We start from the raw sequence: 14,637 nt of genomic DNA, 5'->3' as shown, positions 1-14,637 counted from the left end.
TAAAAGAAAATTCTTTTTAAAAAAATTCGTCTGGTAACAAACATCAGGCTGCATGTATTCTGCACAGAATGAGTAGCCTAGGCATCTGTTCCAAGTAGACATTGCTTGGATAGCCCTTACTTGAAATGCTTGGGACCACAAGTGTTTTGGCTTTCAGATGTGTTCGATTTTAGAATATGTGCATATACATAATGAGATATCTTGGGAATGGGACACAAGTCTTCACATGAAATTCATTTATGTTTCTTATATATCATATACACATAGCTTGAAGGTAGTTTTAGACAATATTTTAAATAATTTTGTGCATGAAACAGTTTATATTAAGTTCTTATGTAAAGAATTTTCCTCTTGTGGCGTCATGCCAGCACTCAAGGTTTCAAATTTCAGGGCATTCCGGATGAAGAATACTCAACCTGTGCCCTGAATGGATCTACTTGTTTTCAGCTTCCCTGTGCCCCCCGTGCTCTGCCTTACCTGCAGACTCTGAGCCTAGAAGCTCTCCAGCAGGCTGCCTCCTGCCTCCACAACAGACCCACAGGACTGAGTTCGGACTGCTGCTTTTTGTGCTCTATCCACTCACATGCTCCCACCACATCCTATCTTCCAGAAAGTTGTTAACATTGTTCTTCCTTTGATGATCCTCTCTTTTCCTTGCCCATCTACTACTTAACTCTTGGAGTGTATTCATTCTTAAGTTTCTGTACTTTCATTTCAGTGGAGTCTCAGGGAAGACAGGAAGTCATCTCAAGTCAGGAGGCAAAACTATCATATAAACTGTGTTTGATGGTCAAATCAATTTGGGAGACTGAAATTATTCTTAAGATTTCTGCTTTTCAGAAACTGGTAAACATTATGAGATGCTAAATTCCTTAATGATCTAGCTCATAACTTCATTGGTAATTAAAAATTTTAGATGTAAAAGTAATTGTGCTAATGAGCAAATATTATGTTTTTAAAATAAAAATAAAGGTAAAAAATATTTCTGGTCTTCAAGTCAGAAGTCAAGGATATTTATGACTTTAAATTTTCTAGAAGATTTATCTATCTAGGAAAGAGCCTTGAATTCCAGTCTCAGGAAAGTCCCCACTTTTTCATAACCCTGGGCAATTTACTCAAAATTTCTAAGCATCATCATTTTCTGTGATGGCAATTTGCTGGTTGCACTCCACTCCCCAACCCACGCTGAGAATACTCCCTTTTCTTTTACCAAGAATACCCTGGTTATTCATTAGGGAAATCACCCCTTCTTCTCCCTCAGCTTCAGGAGCAGGCTTTGATTCACTTAACTCAGTGGGATGGTTGGCCATGGTGAGGTTCAGAAGTGGGCGTGCACACAAATATAAGCCAATGAGATCAGGAAAAACATCTGCAGGACTCCTAGTGAAAGACACTGCTCCTTTCTTCTGTGAAATCTTACCGAAAGAAAACCTTCTTTTCCTCTGTACTAGGCTATGTGCTAAGAGTAGGTGAGGTCTGGAACTGTTGCAGCCCTTTTGTACCACTAGGGGGGCCAGATGAAGCCTGCACCATGGAAAGCAGAGAGGAGTGACAGAGAAAATAACTACAGTAGCTTAATTTGGGCTATGGTTCAAGGTATCTCTGAAGCTAGATCTACCCTTCTGCCTCAAACATCATAGGTGCTTGATGAGTGCTTATCATTAAGCAAAACTATACAAACACACACACATACAACCTTTATTGGTAAATTAATATCAAATATTAACTTGCTTTTATCTTCAAGTTAAAACATCCTCCAAAGTGGATGAATTTCTAGTTTATATAATTTGGAAAAATAAAGGTTTCATAGAAAACTCTTTATTTGGCATAGACCTTTTATTGAGATGAAAACCAACTGATTTTCTTCCACTCATATAGAAAGATATTGTTATACTTAATTCTACTTTTACAGGAGATCGATTTCTTCATTCATTAAACCTCAGGGAGTTTTCCTGGGGTATATTATTTAAAGGAAAAGAGATAAGAAAACATAATAGCTAACTGATTTCTTATTCAATAAACAGAAAATGATTCTAGGAAATAAAATTAAGGTTCACTGTTCATCAGGTAGACTGCCATACTTCAAATTACTCAAATGCCAAATGTAACATCTGATGTCTCCCTGATTAATTATAGATTTTGATTCTAAGATACTATATGTACTTGAATATTCAGCTAGGGTTTTTCATTTTTGTTTTAGAATTTGTTTCTAATCAAATCATTTGAAAATTTAAGTAGGAAAATAATAATGGTTCAGAAATGTACTTAAAAAATTAAAACTCACTTATGTAACCTTCATACTATTGTTTTTAATCTCCAGGCAAGTAACACTAAATAGACTTTGCTTTAATTGCTCAACTGTTAGACTCTGCAAATATGATCATATGGAAATCTCTAGACTGGCATAAGTTTTTGAAGGTAAATTCACTGATTAGAATCTATCCATAAATTATTTACACTGCGGCAATTCCACATTACTTTGAATAATATGCTTGCTTTTTTCCCCTTAAGATCTGAAATTTCTATTTGAAAATAAAGTGGCTTTTGCAAATATAATGTAAAATATTTTTAAGAAATCTACACTCAAAAATATACACTAGGAAAATTTCCTAATTTAGTTCTTTTAAACTAAAATTACTTAAATTGAATAGAGATGCTAAAACATAAAAGAAAATATTTATAAATTGTATCTTGAAGACTAATATGACATGTTTATTTTCAAACTGAAGAAAGCCAAATAAATGCTAACGGTAGGCTTTTTTGCCTCTCATTTTCATTAGTTTTATTTCTTTCATTAATTTCATTTCATTGGTGACCAGCAAAGGAATAAAAAAGAGTTTTAAAAGTACAGACGCCAAAACAGGTTGGGTTTCCTTTGTTTAAAATCTCAGATAGAACAAAATTAATTTTGAAAATAGGTAATTTGACCATTCTTGTTTTTAAGTTAGCCTGTTACGTAAATACAGCACAGAAAATGAAAGCATATGCATAGTTTTTGCTATTCAAGTTATTGATTTAAAAAATCATCTATCTACTTATCCACGGAGTTGGGGGATGATAGTCAATTAGGCTGTAATAGTTTATGATTATAAGGTCTTTTCCTTTATCTGTTAGAGCCTTATGTAAAGCTGTATGTCAAAGTTGAAAAATTTCTCCTGACTTAGAAAAATCCACAACACATGAAGAAAGGAGCCCATACTGGATGTTAGGAAACTAAAATTCCAGTCCCAACTCTTTAACTAATATATTGCAGGAATGGGGGCAAGATTTTTAATTCCACTGGACCTCAGTTTGTCCATCTCTAAAATAAAAGAGCAGTGTGGGACCACCTTAGGAAATGTGTGGGGTTGTACTCACCCATGGTCCACAATGTACTAGTTGCCCCTTGGATGGCAGGAAGAGTTGTTTTCTCTGACCCTCTCAAGAGCTGATCTGCCTGTTTATGGGTGGGAAATTAAGGCCAGAGGGATGATTGTGAAATAGCTGAAGGACCGGACTATGTAATGTCTAAGTTCCCTGTGAACTTAAGATGCTATGGCTTGGAAGTATTAACGCTTTCTTAGGTTCATGGGCCAGATCAGGACCACACTACTGGCCCTCACCAAGACAGGTTAGTGGCAGGATGGTACCTGCTGAGAAAGTGCTGGTGGCATCCACTCCCTGGGTTTCAGACTGGTCCTGAGCATGAATGGATTCTAGCTGGTGTAATGTAAGCAAGCAGAAGAAACAGTAATGCTGTCTTACTTCTAAGGAGACTTGAAATGACCAAGAAATGACACCTAGGCTAGGATTTGTATTTCATTTAAGATTAATAAAGTGTTCAGGCTTATCTTTGCAACTTCCATCTAGCTCCCATTGCCTGCAAATAGAATCAAGTGGAAAAGAAAGCTCCCTTGAACTCCTGGGGGAATTAAGTGACAACAAATTGAGTATTAAATGCACAACAGTAAGCAGGCCCTCTGAGCCCTTCAACCACATCTTTCAAGCCTTATTTCTGAGAATAGAAAATTCTAAGCTCAATTTGAGTGTCACTATAAACTCCTCTCTGTGCCAGATGATTTTATGCACATATTTATATCCGAAGTACAAACAACTTAAAATGTTTACACTGAGTAGTAACGGAAATCATGTGTCAAATACAATGAGGGGAACAGAGTAGAGCTTTCTTCAGAACTAAAGCTTGAAGATATACAATATCATGGAAAATCTGGCTTACAAATAAGAATGCACTGTTTACCTATTCCATTTAATTATAGAGAACATGCATTTTTACTCTTTGCATACAATTTCTGAAGTCTTGATTTTTTGGGGGGGTTTGTTTTTTTGCTCTGCAGTGTTGCCTGAAGCTATGGAAGGATCACAGCGCCTCAGTCTCAAAAACCATGGCCACACACATTCTTGTGATTTGTAATAATCCCCATTTCCTTTAAGCTCTCGCCCCCAGAGAGAGACATTGAAGGATTCTTCTACCAAGTCCAAAAGGAAAAGAGCAAAAACAGTAAAGAGAGCCCGCCTTAAATGTCCTCAGGGGCCTTCTGCATGTCAGCTTTCCTAGTAGAGCACTGTAACGACTAGGAAAACTACAAGGGCCAGGAACAGAATTCTGGCATCTTTCTATGAGAGATAGTCCTCTGAATTTCTCACTAAGTACAAGCCTGAGGAGTCAGCCTCCCCTCAGCTTCTCAACACCAGTGATTCAGGGACAGCCATTCATAGAGCTCTGTAGAAGAAATGGCACACTAGCTCCACAGTCCTCAGTTTCCTTCCTCAACAGAATCCACCCTACGGTTAGTGCTTAAAGGGCCATGAAGATATCAAAGGGAGAACACAGTCATGGCTGCTGATTTGTTTGATGTAACGTGTCTTAGATGGGTCAATCATTAATTCATAGCTCTTAGGTGGGAGTCCAGCTCTTTTGTTTTAAGAGCCAAGATTCCCCTGCCCCCAGCCATGTTCACTCCATAATTCTCATGTGTCGATTCTCCAGTGGACTCTGGTGCCAGGGAGGGACCGTACTACTGGCCCTTACCAAGATGGGTTAGTGGCAGGATGGTACCTGCCACCTTACCAAGATGGGTTAGTGGCAGAATGGTACTGGCTGACCTCAGGGCCTGCCCACCCCAGCTCCTGCCCTGCACAGTGTTCTTTGGACTTAATGATGACTACACTGAGTACTCGCCTGGGGCCACTAGTTCTTTTTGTTTTAAAACTCAGAGGAGCTGATACTGCTCTACCTTCTCCTTTTGCTTCTTCTGTCACTTGGTAGCGAGACCGTCTTTGTCCTATCTCACTTAGGCAGCTCTGCTTGCTCCTCTCAGCTGCAGAAAAGAGTGTCCCAGTGCATTCTTTCTAAACTGACATTCGAATTTTCAAAGAGGTTGGCACTTCATCATCGGCAATTTTTATACATTCCTTTTCAATTTGATTCCAAAGATATACTAGCCAGGCCCGCTGTGAGTTCAGTTTCTCTCACTACCCCAACCAGCCCTGCAAAACTCAAAACGTAAAGGCTGGGATTGCTATAAAGAAGCAAAAAAAAATCTTGAAGAAAAGCAAAAAGCAAAAAACAAAATAATCTGTAGAGTTGAATTAAAAAACAGATCCTCTCCTCAACAGTTTTCACCTTTTTATTGAAATTTCACTTCCCCAACGCATAGAACTAATTTTAAATAGAAACCTAATTAAAGCTACAAGAACCAACCAACAACATATCTGTAATTTTGAACTTCCTTTAATTTAGAATCTTTGGCTGCTTAATTTATTTTACATTGCACTCACATGTCCTGAGAAAAAATGGCGAGACATATGATTATGTTATATAAAATGAGGATCTAAACATATCTTACCTGTAAGTATGTTTCCAAGCCTTGTCGTCGCTGTTCCAAGACTTTGGGGATCCAGTTCCTAACATGTTTAGAAGGGATTTCTGGAGTTTTTATAAATTTCTTCAGCTATAAAGACAGAATAGAAAAAGAAAAAGAAAAAAAAAACAGAGATGTCTGTTAATTATAGTGATATTATTTGGGGAAAAAAGGCCAATAAAAGAAAGTGAACTACTGCTATCTGCAATAAAAAATAGAGGAAAATAAAATTACACTGCAATTTTGTCAAACCATTCTTTATTTAGGTATCTTGACTGTTCAGTTTTCAGAATAATGGTTTTCTGTTTTGGTAGGTATTATTGTCAATATTTCAGATTGAAATCCTTTTTCCTGAAAAATTAAAAGCCTAGTAAACGAATAAAAACCAAAGTAAAGAAATCTAGTTACAAAAATCAATTAATACAACAAAATTTTACTTGGATGAAGGACTTTGCTGATAAAAAGTCTTTCTACATGTTTTTCAAAAAAGAAATCAAAACAAAATGCAACTGTATATAAGTGTTGTCCCTAGAAATGCCATTAACTAGACCATATCATTTGGAGAGAGAACTTAAAAACATAAAGGCCTAATCTTTTCAATGTTCCTAACAATTACTTTGCAACTCCATTCATGAAAACTGAATGATAGTTCTCAGCTAAGCCTTTTGGGACAGTAGTTTTAGGGGATAATATAAATAAATAAAAATTCTGTTGGAAGTTGCATTAGAGCTGTCTATGGTGGGCAGAATAATCCTCCTTTCCCCAAAATAACCAAATCCTAATCCTGTGGATGTTACCTTATATGCCAAAAAGGACTTTGAAGATTTCGTTAAATTCGTGGTCTTAAAATAGGAAGATTCTCCTGGATTATTGGAGTGGGCTCAATGTAATCACAAGGATCCTTATAAAAGGGAGGCAGCAGAATGAGTTGGAAAGAGACTGGGAGAAACAATGTCTCTGGCTCTGACGATGGAGAAAGAGGCCATGAGCCAAGGTGACCTCTAGAAGCTGGAAAGAATGGATTCTGCTCTAGAGCCTCGAGAGGAAACATCATCCTGCTGACGCCTTGATTTTAGCCCAGTGAAACCCACTGCAGACTCCTCACATCAGGAAGTGTAAGACAATCAATTTAAATTGTTTTAAGCCACTATATTTATGATAACTTGTTATAGCAGCAATAGGAAACTAATACACTGCCTCTTAAAGTGGAATGTGCTTAATTGCTAATTAAAAACTTGGAAAAAACCTACCAACGTTACTCCTTTACTACACATGCACAGAAACAGCATAGTAATGAATAAGAAAATTCATACAATTAAACCCGGGCAGCTAAACTATAGTAAAAAATTCTTTCCATACGTAAGAGTATATTCACCCTTAACCATTCTAGGCTGAAATTTGTTGGACATCACGAAGAAGGGGCCCATGTACTGGCTAGAGCAGAGGGGCCACCTTTGCCTCTGAGGTAGAAGTCTCGCACTGAGAATGGTAAAGCAGCAAGAGCCTGGGTCCCTGACAATCATGAAACCGCCACACCAGCACCAGACATTTATGAAGGGAGGGACCAAGTTGTATCTGTTAATGTCACCATTATTTTGGTTTTAGAGTCACTTACAGCCAAATCTAATCCCACACGAATAAGGGATGTGGCTAGCACTGCTAGCTGCTTAGCCAATATTCATTCCCTCCTTCTTTTTTGGGGGAAAAAAAAAAATCAACGTCATTCAGAGGGCTAACATGCTGAGCTATAAATCGGTTTTCCAGGTTCCCTTTTAATTAGGGTGACCATGTGACAGAGTTACCAATATGTGTACATGTCTACTGGGGTAGGGCTCTTGTTTTCCTAACAAAAAGCAACAGGCTCTTCTTGCCAGAAAATGCAGAAGCCACGCCTGGAAGGGTAGGAGCTATGTTGTCACCAGAAGTGTAAAAGTCACATGCTAAGATGAGGACATTGAAGCAGGGAAACACGAGAAGCCCGGAATATGAATGTTGTGAGATGCCTGCATCACCTGGACTACCTGTTTTTAGTTTTCCTGTAATGTGAGAATAAAAAATATCTTATGAAATCTAATCAAGTTTCTACTATATGCAATCAAAGACATTCCTAATATAAAGGAATCACTTGTTCTATTTTAAGTCAGAGATGCTCAATAGGCATCCAAGTAGAGATGCTGGGTAGGTAGTTGGGTACGAGTCTGTAAATGTGGGGATCAGAATATATAGGTAATTAGAGCTGTGGAACTAGAGGAGATGACATTAGGAGTTAAGTACAGATAGAGAAAAAGGGCTGTGGTGGACAGAATCCTAAAATGATCCCCTCCTCTTAAGCATGAGTGCGACCTGTGACTATGTCAGGACGGTCACTCCATGATTACACTGTGTATTATATGATGGTCCTAGCAGACTGCTGGCTTTCAAGTAAGGTGTCATGTGATGAGAAAGCCACATGGCTAGGACCTGAGGGTGGTCTTTAGGAGCTGAGCGCTGCCTCTGGTGTTCAGCCAGCAAGAAAAAAAAGTGACCGCAGTTCTGCAACTGCAAGCCACTGAATTCTGCCTGAATGAGCTTGGAAGAGGGCCCCGAGCCTCAGGTGAGATGGAGCAGTAGGGAGGAGAAGCAGGGCAATCACTGGGGGAAGAGGGGAAGTAGGTTCCATCAGGAAAGTGTTTCAAGAGGACAGGCATGATCAGGCTGTGCCAGATGATGGGAAGTCAATAAGGCGGGGTACAGAGAGAAGGGCACTGGGGAAGTAGCAGCTCCTCTTCTAAGGAGTTGTACTAAAAGGGAAGGAGTACAACGGGATGAGCACAGGAGGGAAGCATGGGGCCAAAGGCAGGCTTTATTTTGTGAAACAGAAACTACTGCGATAGGCGCATATAGTGATGAGACTGATTCAGTATTGAGCGGAAAACTGATAATGCAAGGGAGAGAGAAGGAGGGGGATTTATAATTGCTTGCAGGGGAATAAATACATATTTAATCTCTATACTGTCTGAAGCATTTCTCCATAAGAACAAGGCCAAAACACTAAATTATTCTGTGGTAATAAGCTTAAGTTTCACTTTAAACATAAAGAAACTTCCTTTTAAACTATTGAATCACAATATATATTTCAGAATAGAAAATCAACTCTATTATATGTCTCTCCTTTTAAAAAAAATTTTGAAGATCTAGCACTGAAAATATTTTTCCTTTTTTATTTATGTCAGAAGTACTGAGGAAGCGGACGATCATAGCTGCTGGAATCCATGACAGCATTTGTAGGTGAGTAATGAATTGCTTTAGATGAGAGACAAACCTGAGACAATATGTTTCCAGTAGGGCGCAGCTGCTTATAAGATAAATACTCCTCTGCCACTTCATCCGATGATTAACGGTCCTGGCCCTGCTGTGTCCAGGCAAACTGCCTGTCTGATCCATGCAGATAAGTACCAGATTCCACGACATCACAAACGCAATCTCCTTTTCCTGGTGTGACCACTCCCTTTTCCTTTTTTATACTGCTAGAAGAATTTACACAGAACTTACTCCACACAGACCTACCACTGCATACATTGGTTATCGTAACCATTTTCCACAAAGAAGCAGAAATACTTTTCCCAAGTACATGAATAAAAAGAATGAAAAAGCAAAGAAAAGTTAAAGAAGCGGGAAACATTTGGGGATAAAATCCCATCTTTCCCCCTGTATTGCCACCACTACTTCCTCAGGGTTCCCTTTGGAGAGAATGTACAGGGTACCGTGCTACTGGTTTGACCCCACATGGCAGGTTTTTGGTTCTTTATTGTCTGCTTCATGGAATTAAACACAGGAGAATGAAGTCTTTTATTCAAGCCAAAGGTAGTCAATAATAAAAAATGAAGATAGTTAATTTAAAAATGAACCAGCACCATATTTCACTGAAACCTTTGTGAATAAAAGGATGGGCTGTGACTGACAGAAAGCAGCTGGTAAGGCATGAAAATAAAATGTGCTTAGCAGTCTGCCATGCTGAAAAGGTTTTTCTGCCCATGCATGCAATTTTTGGCCTAGGGAGGTAAAGCTCTTTTCAGGAACCACCATTTAAAATAGTGAAGTATTTGGCCATAGTGGGGTGTGGACAGGTGTAGCCAAGGCACACGGGAAAGCACTCATAAGCCTGAAGGCTCACCCTGTCACAGGAGCCTGTGCCTGGGCCATAACAAGGCTAGGATGGGGTTTTGTTTTTGTTTTGGTGTGGTCATGGTGTTCTTCCCACCTAGTACTAGCAGAGGAGCTACAAAGGTATCAGGGCAAGCAGAACCTGGGGTTAACAGAGAATGCAAGCTCCCACAGTAGAAACATCCTCTAGTAATTCATAAATATACATGTTCTCCAAATATACCATTTGCCAAATACTTATTTAATACCTAATATGTGCCCAAGACTCTACTAGACACTCTAACAGTGTGAAAGATATGAAAGATAGGACATGGTCCCTACTTTTAAAAAAGTACCTTCTAATTAGATAAAATTTAGAGATAACAGTTTTATCTCATATGTTTCCAAAATTTAAGCAGAAATCTCTACTCTAAATGGACTCGTTCTAAGAACAAAGAGATCAGGGAAGAAAGGGAGCTAACATGGAAAAAGGAGAACTTGAAATGTCTTGGTTTGAATAGATCAGAACACGGAGGAAAAGACATTCAGCAATGGCAAAGACAGGCGGGTAGCCATTTTTACCTCATATAATGAGGTAATGGGAGATACTGGCTCAGCTGTCACTGAAGGGCTCTTAGGAGGAGTGAAAAATAAAGTCGGCCAGTAAAGGAGTTAGTAGTAGACAGAATAATGGTTCCCTCAAAGATGTCCAAGTCCCAATCCCCAGAATCTGTGAATGTATTCGCTTACATGGGAAAGGGGGCTTTGCAGATGTGATTAAATTAAGGATTTTGAAAAGGGGGGATTATCTTGGATTATCTGTGTGGGCTCAATGTTATCATGAGAGGGAAGGACAAGGAAAAGGGGACTGAGTTTGTGGCGTCATAGAATCTGGTACTTATCTGCATGAATCAGAAAGGCTGTTTACACAAGGTGTCGAGTCAGAGGAGAGGTGATGACAGGAGACATTATGATGGACACAAGCTGAAGTGGAGTGACTGCTGGCTTTGAAGATGAAAGAGGCCATGAGATGAGGAATGTTGGAAAAGGCAAGGAAACACATTCTGTTCTAGAACCCACAGAAGACTCAGCTACAGTCAGGTAATAAATTTTAAGGCTGGATGTAGTGGCTCACGCCTGTAATCCCAACACTTTGGGAGGCCAAGGCAGGTAGATCACCTGAGGTCAGGAGTTCAAGACCAGCCTGGCCAACATGGTGAAACCCTGTCTCTACTAAAAATACAAAAAAAATAGCCAAGCATGGTGGTACATGCCTGTAGTCTTAGCTACTCAGGAGGCTGGCGGAGAAGAATCGTTTGAACCTGGGAGACGGAGGTTGCAGTGAGCTTAGATCGTGCCATTGCACTCCAGCCTGGGTGACAAAGTGAGACTCTGTCTCAAATAATAATAATAAATAAATTTTAAGCCACTGTATTTTTGGTGATTTGTTACAGTAGCAATAGGAAACTCATACAAGGTTTAAGATTATTGGCCTTGAGGGTCAATGTCTATGATGTGGTGGACAACAGAGACCCATTTCAGTGTATTTGAGTAAGAGAATGAAGATAAAAATGGTGTTTTAGGAAAACTGGTCTGCAGCAGAGAATGGATAAGGATCTGAAATAAAGTAATACTGATATAAAGTAGTAATACTCTGGACTGGGATGGTAGGAATAGAAAATGAAAAATTAGTCTGGGGGCGGTGGCTCATGCCTGTAACTCTAGCACTTTGGGTGGCAGAGGTGGGTGGATCACCTGAGGTCAGGAGTTCAAAACCAGCCTGGCCAACAAGGCGAAACACTGTCTCTACTAATAATACAAAAATTAGCCAGGTATGGTGGCAGGCACCTGTAATCCCAGCTACTCAGGAGGCTGAGGCAGGAGAATTGCTTGAACCTGGGAGGTGGAGGATGTGGTGAGCTGAGACTGAGCCACTTCATTCCAGCCTGGGCAAAAGAGTGAGACTCTGTCTCAAAAAAAAAGAAAATGAAAATGAAAAATTAAGTAGTGTGTATTATAAGAATTTGGAAGATAATGCAAGGTAACAGAAAAGTAGGAACACACTTGAAGGTTTAAAACCTCGAGATGTGTGGTTCTAGGCTTTGTAACTTCAGTGTGTGTGATGGAGGTAGGTTAGGAAGGGTTGTGTCTAAGTGATAATCACACTATAGGAATTCTCAAACTTCAACAGGCATTAATTATCTGGGGTACTGCAGATTATTGGGCTCCATCACAAAGATTCTAATTCAGTACATCTAGGGTGTTGCCCAGAAATTTGCCCTTAGATAATTCAAAGTTCACATTTTGAAAAATACCAATCTAGAAAAACTAAAAGAAAATGGAATCAAATACTCATCATAGCTCAAGAAGAAATGACCAATTTTAAGATAGAATCTGAAAGGGTAAAAACAGACACATCAGTAAACATAAAAATTTAAAACTTGCATACATTTACAATAAACGTGATAACCAAAATTAAAAGGCCCTTGTTAAAAAATGCTTTCAGCAAATGGCTAATATTGTATTAATAGGCCACCCAAACTAATAAGCAAAAACAACCGAAACACTAGCAGATAAATGAGAAAGCACATAAATAGACAATTCTATTGAAAGAGGGGCTACAACTCCTAAACAAACCTAAGAAACATCTATTAAAACAAGGCAACATACACGCTTGCTAATAAATCTAATTTTTGGAGGGTTAATATAGTTAAATATTTCAAGAGAATTAAGTAACAACAGATTTAACTACATTTAAAGGGAAAATATTTTATGTTAAACTCTAACATTCAAAGCATGTCACAAGATTCAAATATGGAAATTGAGGGTACCAAAACTGCAATAAAAGGGTAAGGTTGCATGATGTGGCAGAAGCAGTCAGTCAAGCCTGAGTACTCTGATTAAATTTTTGACCCATTTCAACCCTTCTTAGCACACAATCTTACAGTCAAAATTACAGATTTATGTTTGTTTTTATATCCCATCGTTATTTGTATTTCATTGCCTTTTAGAGTTACCTTTTTGCCAAATCTAATACATCACAAGGGGGCAAGTAAAGGAGACTTCTAGCAGCTGCTATCCCCTTGATAATACATAAAATTAGACAGTGTATCCCAACTAAAACTCTGCTCCACAAAGCTATTTTTATCTCTATGTCCCTGTAAAGTTGTCTCAAATATTTTAACAAGGCTGCCAACGATATTCAAAATTGAGAGATTTGCGCATTTCTATTCTATTAATGCTAGTAGACCTCATTACATAATTATAAGAATAGGTAAAATTATTAATAGAACTGCAGAAACTGAGAGAAGAGAGAATCCTGGAAAATCTAGGATTTTTTTTTGACCATGAATAGCTAAGAACTGTCCATACTCACTGGGGAGAGGGTCCTCCTCTGCAGAAGAAAATAAACTCTATTAGAGCAGAGAACAGAGTGAACAAGCCTCTCCTCCAGAAGCACGGGTAGCCTCGTGCTCTGGGCAGGCCTAATTGGCAGTCACCCAGCTGTGCCTGGTGTGGAGCTGGTCCCTGAGTATCTGGAGAGTACAGCTGGGCTGTGCTAGGGTGATGGAGTCCTAGGTGCTGACTTGGGAGGTTAGCAAGGGGCCTGCATGTGACAGGCTCCCTCCTCTAGACTGGTCAACAGAGGCTGGGCAAGGCAGGGGGTGCTGGTTTTAATCCCACAGTAGGGACTTACTTCATCAGGTACCCAGAAGAAACCTCACTAGGATCTGTTTCCTCCCAAAACACACAAACAAAAACACACTTCCCTGGGAAGGAAGTGAGCCCCAGACTCCAGGTTTGTTTCTCTTTGCAGCATCCTGGGGTTGGTGCTTTTGTAAAGTCACTGGCAACACCTGGTCTAAATCTGTGTTCACCTGTACTGTTTATTTTCCAAGTCAACCTGGATTGAACAAAGTGCTAACCAGAGAACTAGATGTGGATTATCCCTTGCCGTCCTAACAGAAAAGTGTGCCGATAACTTAGAGCTCCCCTTTAAAAGAAAAGAGAAGGAAACAGTCTCACTAATCTCTCACTGATACCCTGTTAACGTTTATAAGTTTATCCTGTTAACGGGATTTTTCTGGGCAATTTCATGAGGTATTTGTAGATATTAAAATAATTTCAGCATGCCAATAATAACTTATAATCTAGAAAAAATTAAATTTAGGTAGAAAATAAAGAAGCATTTACTCTTCTATGCTTTAATAACCATTTCTCCCCAAAGCTCTTCCTTTTGCCTTTCTGTTTCGTTTATCTAAGACTTTTAAAGAAGTGTATCCTAGTTCTGAAACATCAGTTTTGTAAAGTGGCCCTTTACAATTCAAAAAAAGGCTAAGAGCCTCTTTTAACTTGTGTTCCCCAGTCTTTGAATACACATGTACATGTATATGATCTTTTCCAGGTACTTTGAATACACGCGTACATGTATATGATCTTTTCCAGGTACATGTAAGTATAAGTTGACTTTAATAAGTTTCTTCCTATAAAATAATCATTTGCTTTTTCTCCCCTGTCTGTAAGGAACATTAAGTGCATTTCACGGATAAAACAGGGTCTGCGTCTTATTCTTTCTGAACCTGTGACATCGAATGCAACATACTGCAAACAGCTTGCAGCCTCAGATTTTTACATGCACACGATTTTCACAGAA

General features: G+C 39.0%; 1 protein-coding gene across 2 annotated transcripts in view; it reads right to left on the bottom strand.

The window, feature by feature from the left end:
• SNX24 (sorting nexin 24) overlaps positions 1–14,637 on the bottom strand; it is a 188,965-nt gene that overhangs the window by 76,224 nt on the left and 98,104 nt on the right. For both annotated transcript variants that reach the window (XM_030818317.1, XM_030818324.1), the window contains exon 3: positions 5,847–5,951. In XM_030818317.1, coding sequence (XP_030674177.1) covers positions 5,847–5,951 — 105 coding nt within the window. The remainder of the gene's footprint in view (positions 1–5,846; positions 5,952–14,637) is intronic.

This window comes from Nomascus leucogenys, chromosome 2 (genome assembly GCF_006542625.1).
Source record: "Nomascus leucogenys isolate Asia chromosome 2, Asia_NLE_v1, whole genome shotgun sequence".
Taxonomy (NCBI): Eukaryota; Metazoa; Chordata; class Mammalia; order Primates; family Hylobatidae; genus Nomascus; species Nomascus leucogenys.
The sequence above is the reverse complement of the archived record's forward strand: the minus strand, read 5'-3'. Positions and strand labels throughout refer to the sequence as shown.